The 8,447-nt window shown below is 45.2% G+C and overlaps 1 protein-coding gene across 1 annotated transcript; it reads left to right on the top strand.

The window, feature by feature from the left end:
* The first annotated feature begins 202 nt into the window (after window positions 1-202).
* Window positions 203-2,105, top strand: TLNRD1 (talin rod domain containing 1). The gene has a single exon (XM_052672512.1). The coding sequence runs from the start codon at window positions 697-699 to the stop codon at window positions 1,762-1,764; it is 1,068 nt and encodes a 355-aa protein (XP_052528472.1). The 5' UTR covers window positions 203-696; the 3' UTR covers window positions 1,765-2,105.
* Window positions 2,106-8,447: the final 6,342 nt, after the last annotated feature.

Raw genomic sequence — 8,447 nt, forward strand, 5'->3', positions numbered from 1 at the left:
TTTTTTTTTTTTTTTTTCCCCTCCCTCTTTTTTTTTTTTTTTTTTTTTTTTAACAAACCCCCTCCCACGGTCCCTTCTCTCTCTCTCTATCTCCGTTCTCCCCTCCCGGCCCGGGCGGGCCACACCCTCCGCAGCGCTTCCTGCGAGCCGGCGGCGCGGGGCCGCGGCGGGCGCGCCGGGGGCGGCACATGGTGCGCAGCCGCCGCCCCTCCGGCCCCTGCGAGCAGCGCCCGGGCGGCGGGAGGGCGGCCCCCAGGGCTGCGGCCCCGCGCTAGCTCCGCTTTAGCTCCGCTCCTCCGGGCTATTCCGTTTCCTAAAGGGAACTTTGCGCAGGATCCCGCAGCCGGAGGAAGGGAGGGAAGTGCAAAGACGAGGGGAGAAATATATATATATACGTATTGCTAAGCCGCACGATGCCGGAGCGCGGCCCGGGGGCTCCCGGTCAGCGCAGAGCCGCCGCTGGAGAGCCGTAGAGCGGAGCCTGGAGCCGGAGCGGTGCGGGAGCCCCGGCGGAGCTCGCCCCCCGCAGCACGGCAGCCCCGGCGCCCAGAGCCTTTTCTTGCCTCCCGGCGATTAATGGAATGATGTTGCGGAAAAGGCAGAGCGATCCTGCCGGGCTCAGTCGGGACTGCTCGGGCGGCGGCAGAGGCGGCGGCAGTGGGGTAGCGAGCGGCATGCGAGGCCCCCCCCGGCGCTATGGCTAGCGGCGGCTCTGGCAAGTCCAGCAGCGAGGTGTCCGGCGGCGGCATCCCCAGCGGCAGCTCCCTGCAGAGGAAGAAGCTCATCTCTATCTGCGACCACTGCAAGATCAAGATGCAACTGGTGGCCGATCTGCTTCTGCTGTCGAGCGAGACCAGGCCGGTGAACACTGAGAGCTTGTCTGTCTTCGGCGAGTCTTTCGAGAAGTGCAGGGACACGATTATCGCCAGGACCAAAGGACTTTCCATCTTGACCCACGACGTCCAGAGCCAGCTCAATATGGGACGCTTCGGGGAGGTGGGGGAAAGCCTGATGGAGATGGGGGAGCTGGTGGTCTCCCTGACCGAGTGCTCTGCCCACGCTGCCTATCTGGCTGCAGTGGAGACTCCAGGGGCCCAGCCTGCCATGCCCGGCTTGGTGGATCGCTACAAGGTGACGCGATGTCGGCACGAGGTGGAGCATGGCTGCGGGGTCTTGAAGACCACCCCTTTGGCAGATATGAGCCCTCAGCTCCTGCTGGAGGTTTCCCAGAACATGTCCAAGAACTTGAAATTCCTGACAGACGCCTGTGTGCTGGCCAGTGAGAAATCCAAGGATAAATTTGCTAAGGAGCAGTTCAAACTCAGTGTCAAATGCATGAGCACCAGCGCCTCCGCCCTCTTGGCGTGTGTCAAGGAGGTCAAGACTTCACCCAGCGAGCTGACCAGGAACCGCTGCGTCTTGTTCAGTGGACCTTTGGTGCAGTCTGTCTATGCTCTGGTGGGCTTTGCCACTGAGCCCCAGTTTTTGGGTAAAGCTGCCACCATCAATCCGGAGGGCAAAGCTGTGCAAACTGCTATCCTAGGAGGAGCCATGAGTGTGGTTTCTGCTTGTGTGCTCCTGACCCAATGCCTCAGGGATATAGCCCAACACCCCGAAAGTAGCACCAAAATGAGCGATTACAGGGAAAGGTTGAGGAACTCAGCTTGCGCCGTCTCGGATGGTTGCAACCTGTTATCTCAGGCACTAAGAGAAAGATCTTCACCCAGGACTTTACCGCCAGTGAACTCCAATTCTGTGAATTAACCCCCACACCTTCTGTTTAGATCTCAGTCATTGCTAAAGGAAAATAATATCCCACCTCCTCACCCCTGTTTTGTATACCAAAGAATTCGCTTGGATGGGCCCAATCCTTTGATTTCACGTGGTGAAGAAGCAGAACAGCATATTCAAATTATACGTACTAACAAAGGTAGCCAGTTTGGGCTTCTTTTTATTTTGAGCAAGTACCTGCAGATAAATGTTCCTTTATTCAACCAGATCTTCACACAGATGGTAATAGCAACTGTTTAAAAGTTTTATATTTGGGGAGGTGGGGGTATCTGAACTAACAAAAAAAAAAAAAAAAAAGAAAAAAAAAAAGAAAATAGCTTTAATCGCGCTGGGTGCGGTTTTTAAAGTTTGTCTTGTCTTGTCTTCCGAAATTTCCCTTCTAAATTTTGCTGTTTGGTTGTGCAGGAAAAAGGTTACCTCAGTTCTCATTCGTTTTAAAAATGAAAAGAAGAAAACACCACCATGTAGATGATGGATGTAGCTACTATTTTGTTTGTTTTTGTTTTGTATGACTTTTTTTAAATTTTGCATCAAGTGTTAGGTTAGAAGTGCATTTGGTGTGTAGGAGTGGAAGGACTGGAGGTTGTGATTATGTTTTCCATGTGTTGATTTCCAAACTGGGGGAAAAGCTACTGTGAGTGTTTAAACAAACAAACAAAAAAATTACACTATAACAGAAGTGATTTTTAATTTTTTTTTTTTTTCCAATGTCAGTTTTTATCTTGCATGTACTGGAGTATTTATTTCATCTATTAAAATGTTATGTTTCTCAGATGTCTTTCTGTGAATCTCTTAATACTTGAATAATTGAACAACAAGGCCTGTTTGCATTCTGTGTCATTTTCCCCAGGGAATGGGTGGTACAAATGTAACTAGTGCTAGACAGCAGCATACAGGCTTCAATTCAGTTCTTTATTTTCTTAACTGCTGTCCGGCCTCCTCAGGACGGATGTCTGTGATAGAGATACTCTTTCATTGTATTTGTGGAGCTGTGTGCACTGGGATTACTCTATCTGCAGGGCTCTGGTGGTTGCTGCGCAGTGACATAGGCTGGCTTTGTCTTTATCAGCATTCCGTGTTATCTTGGAGACGCTCGTGTATTTTAACTTCTGCAGATGTCGCAGGCCACGTGTGTGAAACTTGTGAGATTTCATTAAGGACTTCTTGGGATGAAAAAGCCTACCTGCTTATGCAGTGTAGGAGTGTGAAGGTTTGGACTGGGCACTGATGGCTCAGAGGTTGGTGTTGGAGCTGTTCAGTGCAGGTTTCTGTCAAAAGTACATGGAATTTGATGCTGCAGATATCATGTAAAGTTAGCTAATGCTCAGGCCTGGTCCAACTCCAGTTGGATTCCTTGGGAACTGCGTGTGGATCTTAGAGAACACCACAGTAGTTAGTGTAACTGCAGTGACCTTTTCAGCCTGATATTTGTAGGCTTGTGCCATCTGTTGCCCTCTGTATGTTCCCTGAAAAGTAAATACAAAAAGCAGGTCTTTGGCTGAGTAGGCCTCGTCTGTCTGCCCAGCTTCACTGCATAACTGGATTTTTTTTTACAGGTCTGCAAATTGAACAATGTTGAAATCTATGGGAAAATGTACCTTAAAACTGTTGTTACTGTGTTTTAAACCTTTACTGTGCAACTGCTGTCCTGTTTGTTTCCTTAAAGAAGTAGGTCTTTGGCTATGGATATAGAACAGTCAGTGAAAGGTCTCTCCTTCATAGCATTTGTGTTTGTCTTGTCCTGCATGTGGTGCTTTTACTTAATTTCAAACATGAGTAAAATGTGTAGTGGACAAGAACCTCCTGTCAAAGGAGATACATCCTAAACTTATATATTCATATCTTCAGGGTCAGAAAAAACAATTTTCCTTCGGCATAGTGGACCCCAGTATTAGGTCTTGTTTATTTTGAAATGAAACTTCTTGACTTCGGTGAATTGCACTTGTCTTTGTGGAGAATGGGTGTGACTTTCATACTGCGCTCTGTGCTGCAGTCTGACTCCATCACTGTGTGCTGCAGAGGCATGCATGCGGTGTAGTGAGAAGGTTCTCTCATGTACATACGTATCTGTCTGTCCATGTATACACACACATGCACGTACAGACTGACACATACTGTTCTAACCTTGACTTAGACAATCCCGTTTGCTGGAATATCCAGCTGAGGAGCCCTCCCCAGGTATTTCCTTAGAGACTCTCGCATGCATGCATGCACGTTTTCCCATCTGGATGGCAGGCACAGCTGTAGGACTCCCAGGGGACTCAGAGGAAGCCAAGGCCATCTACAGGGAGGTCCCGCGCCTCCTAAGTGTTTGCGGCTGTCTGCTCAGCTCTCCTTTGTATCTCCCTCCCTTCCAGCATGTCTGCGTGGAAGCTGAGATAGTGTCCCAGCCTGCCCTTCCTTTTTTTCTGCAGTTACGCTGAGGGGAAGGAGGAAAAAGGGGCTGCAGCAAACATAATGCTTTCAGGATGTGCTATCTTGTGTGGCTGCTGAAGGGAGGTGAGGAACCGGCTCCACCCTTCCTTTGCATAGATCCTGGATGGGGCAGAAGTTCGTGTGGGACGTGTGGGGACGGTGCTAGAGGCCTGCAGGGCCCACGGCTGGGGCAGGGCCTGCTCCACACACGTAGCCTCCGTCCTGGTCTAGCCTGGTGCTCTCACGTTACTGTGCCCCAACTTGGGGCTGCTTCCAGATACACCAGGGGATTCTGAAGGGCAGCTCTGCAACATGTCTGACAAGAAAGAACACACAAAACAAAACAAAAATGTCCTACTGTTTCTTAATTGTGTTTCTGCTTAACCATTTTTGGCACTGCTGAACTAATTAGATTCTTTTTGATTCATTGTTACATTATTAATGAGGTTGAGTGGATCACAGCACAGCTTCTTTATTACCTCTGCCTATGAAAGGCAATATATTATTAATGTTAGTGCCAGTTTGTGTTGTTGGGATATTTTAAGTGGTTTAGTACAATTTCTGTTTGTAAGAAGGGTACTGTAAATCCTACCCTGCCCCACCCCAACTTCTGAGTGTATTTTGAAGTACATATGTATATAAATATGTATATAACTTCCTCATTTCTTTCCAGAGTAGAACTCCCACTGATGACAGAGGTAGACATGCACTGCTCTGGCCTCAGCTCAAGGCAAAATCTGTGCTACATGTTTTTAACGCAGCAAAGTCCAACAAAGGACTTTTGATAACGAATGCGAGCGTCTGTTTTGATGTATTCTGAGCTAATGGTTAACAGGAAAAAAACTTCATAAAGAATTGATGTATATTGGAATAATTGCTTTGGAATGTATTTCTATAGAATTCTGATATGAGACATCGTTTCAGTAGGGATATTCGTATTTTGTATTTTCTGGGACAGAAAAAAATATATGATGGACTTTTTGTCAGGGTGCAATTCCAGATCACATAGACTCACTAATGATCACGTGGCCTCTTACTTGAAGTCCTCATTGCCCAGATGCTTACACTGTTTAGCTAGGCAGGTGGTGTCACTATTTCAACACAGGATTAGACAAGCATTGGATTGTGACTTAGAACCTTGGTGATTCTATGAAAAGAAAAATATTTCAGGCTGTTTATATCACATATATCATAGATCTCTTCTAACAGTGTATTTAATAAAAGGGTTAATCTATTTCTAAACACATTATGCAATGCATGTTGGTAGCCAAAAATAACACTATCCCCACCAAAAGAGAATTAAGCTCATTTTTTAAATGTGAGAATTTTTTAACAGGGTGGAAGTTGCCGCTTTTGTGTTGCTTGTGAATTTGATACTACCTTTTGGTTGCTTCTTCATCGTAATTAAGTTTTGTGTTGGTTCAATGCAGTAGCTGAATTGTAGAATTTGACATCATAGGGATGTGTTTTCTGATTCTAAAGTTAAAAGCTCTGTGAGACAACCAGTAAGCTAGGAGCAAAGTGCTATTGAAAAGCAAGTACGCTATTTAAGGGAACTTGCAAATGTAAATCCTTGTTATTTTTCAAAACTAAGAGGGGGAAAAAAAAAAAGACCATGGGTCAGATAATTCCCTTCACTTTTTACCACAGGAAATGATCAAAGTAGCAGAAAATCTGCTCTTTTTGGCCAAACTTCTGTCAGAGACAGAAGGGGTCGAGCCAACACATGGTGTATGCAGCCTTGCAGCAAGAGGGGATGTGGCTGATGGGAAAGGAGGTGGAACCAGAGAAAATCTGTAGGGTAATACCTCCTATTAAACCCACAGGAATTTTCCTGTTCTAGATATAACAGAGGTTGATCCAATAAAGCTGATCTCAAACAACGGATCTTTTTTTTTCCAGGCTGTTGGATGCTTGTGAACGAAGACATTGGGTTAGCAGTGTTTGAGATGCTGTGTCAAACAGCTGTACTGCTGTAGGGAACAGTGGGTGTCTAGGGCTGACGTGAGAAGTACAGGCAAAAGCGTGTACCTGCCAGAACAGTTGGATGGTAAACTAAGGTGCTTTCTTGTTCTTTTTTTAACTCTCTCCCTCCTTACCGCCCTCCCCATCAGGCTCTTTGTGTAGACTTTACAGGGGAAGCAGATGGTAGGGAGCAGAACATTTCACTCCAATTCTTCATTCTTACTGCCCATGTAAGGTGCCAGATGGGCATTGACAAACATAGAAATTCTCTTCCTGGAGCCCAGAAGAGCTACAGGAAGAGCAGAGCTCCAAGCCTGCCCTATCTTCACAGGATCAGTACAACACATTTTTCTGGGGCCTGCTGCTGTCACTCGTGGGCTCTGTGCCAAGACACTTAAAAGAAAATCCGAGTGGCAGCTTGGAAGTGGCATCCAGGCCAATGAAGTATTTTGTGCAATGCACCAAAATGCCACCAGGCTTGGCTTGTTCACAAATGGGGCAAAAAATTTACAGGCTAGGTATGAAAAAAAAAATGGAAGGCCAGTTCCTTCTTAGGAATAACTCAGAAAATTAAATGTGGAGAGGTGTTTATTTGCATGGAAATTATGAATTATCAAAATTTTATATAAAGAGTGATTCAAAAGTATATTTAATTGACATAACTAATGGTATTATGAACCATTTTCTTAATGAATAAGGATGTCTATGGACATGAAGAGTCTCCATGACTCAGGGAAGTCTGTGTAATTACTTACTATTTTCCACTATGCTAAAACAATAGGGGTCTGCCTGTATTGCAAAGTGAGGAATAATGTATTGATTTTAATAAATCTGAATCTTTTCCTAGAACTGGTTTTATTATACTACAGTTGTTTGAACTGAAAGGCTCTGTTTGTTTGTTCTGTTTGTTCTTTTAAACCGCACAGTATATGGCACTATATGCAGACAAAGTCAAAAGCTGCACTTCAAGATTAATGCAGAGATTCCTGGGGTCCTTTGTCCGCTTGCCAGACTCTTGTTCCTGTTCTGACTTAATTTTTTTATATATATATAATTTCCTTTTATGTTAATAAAGGCTTCTTGTGGCTGTAAAAGTTGAAATTGTCTTACTCTATAGACAGCCTGGTTCTTATGTAGATACTATTTAGATTATTTAGAAATCCTGCTGGCTGCCAGATGGAGCTCCTTTGGATTTTATGTTAAATAGTTAGAAAGCTAAATAGCTTGATTTTTCTCTTCTCCCTCCCTTTCTCCTTCTCTTCCTCCCCCAACAACAACAAAAAAATACTTTAAAAGTAATAACTAGCAACTTGCTTACCGTTACTTTTAAAATCAAATTAGTTCAGGATGAAGTGACTGCAAATATGGGATATGTCCAAGGAGTTAGTTTTTGGAGGGTTTGACTTACTTAGCAGTATTTTAAACCAGCAGTTTTTCTTTGAGTTTGTTTGAGCAGCAGGACTCCACTGTAGCCTAAGGACAAAGAATCCTGAAAAGCGCAGAACACTGCCTTGAATGCTGCAAGTAGCATTTCTTACAGGTTCTGAACTTCAGATGGAAACCCCAAGACAGTCTTAGACTACAGTCATGTTAGGATTTCTGGAAATAAGTTGAAGGGTGTGGTTCAGTGGTATGCTAGGCTGCTGTAAGCAGCTCGGATCCCTGAGTTTGTTCAGTCAGCCTTTGGATGAGCGTGAGCGGCTGTGGTAGCTCTCGTGTCTCTCACCTCCCCGACCTTCTGAAGTCTGGACTTCAGAAGCTGTGTCACTTCCTTTGGTTGAAACTCAGGTGCACCACTAGGAGTTTCCTGACAAATCGGTGCCTGTTGTGCACTGTGACTGCAGCACTGATGCATGGAGGGACCTTGTTTCACACCGTCTATACAAGGTGCTCCTCCAGCTCTCACAGAAAGTGCCTAGAAACGCTGGGGATCAACACTGCTGATTATACTTCTGCTGTCATTAACTGCTGAACAGGGTCAAAAGAGTAATTTTAGCCTCCAGAGTTACATTTTTTAAAGTACACAGTGAAAAAACAATGTGATTTTCTAATAGCTTTTTCAGTATGCGTTGGTTCTGTCTGATTCACATTAAATATAGGAAGTCTCTTGAGTTGGTGGGCATGCTGCTCAGCTGTGCTTTGGCCCCTGTTTGCATTCTAAATGGGTGCCCTATAGAATAAAGAAAAGCCAGGGAGGTCTGTATGTGCAGTGTGACAAATTATAGGCCCTCTGGCACTTCTGAATTGCCACATAGTTAATACGATGGTCTTATTTA

Source organism: Tympanuchus pallidicinctus, unplaced genomic scaffold (genome assembly GCF_026119805.1).
Source record: "Tympanuchus pallidicinctus isolate F22 unplaced genomic scaffold, pur_lepc_1.0 scaffold12, whole genome shotgun sequence".
In the NCBI taxonomy this organism is placed as follows: Eukaryota; Metazoa; Chordata; class Aves; order Galliformes; family Phasianidae; genus Tympanuchus; species Tympanuchus pallidicinctus.

Excerpts from the sequence above, each read along its gene's own strand:
- TLNRD1 (XM_052672512.1), top strand. The coding sequence starts at position 697 with ATGGCTAGCGGCGGCTCTGGCAAGTCCAGCAGCGAGGTGTCCGGCGGC.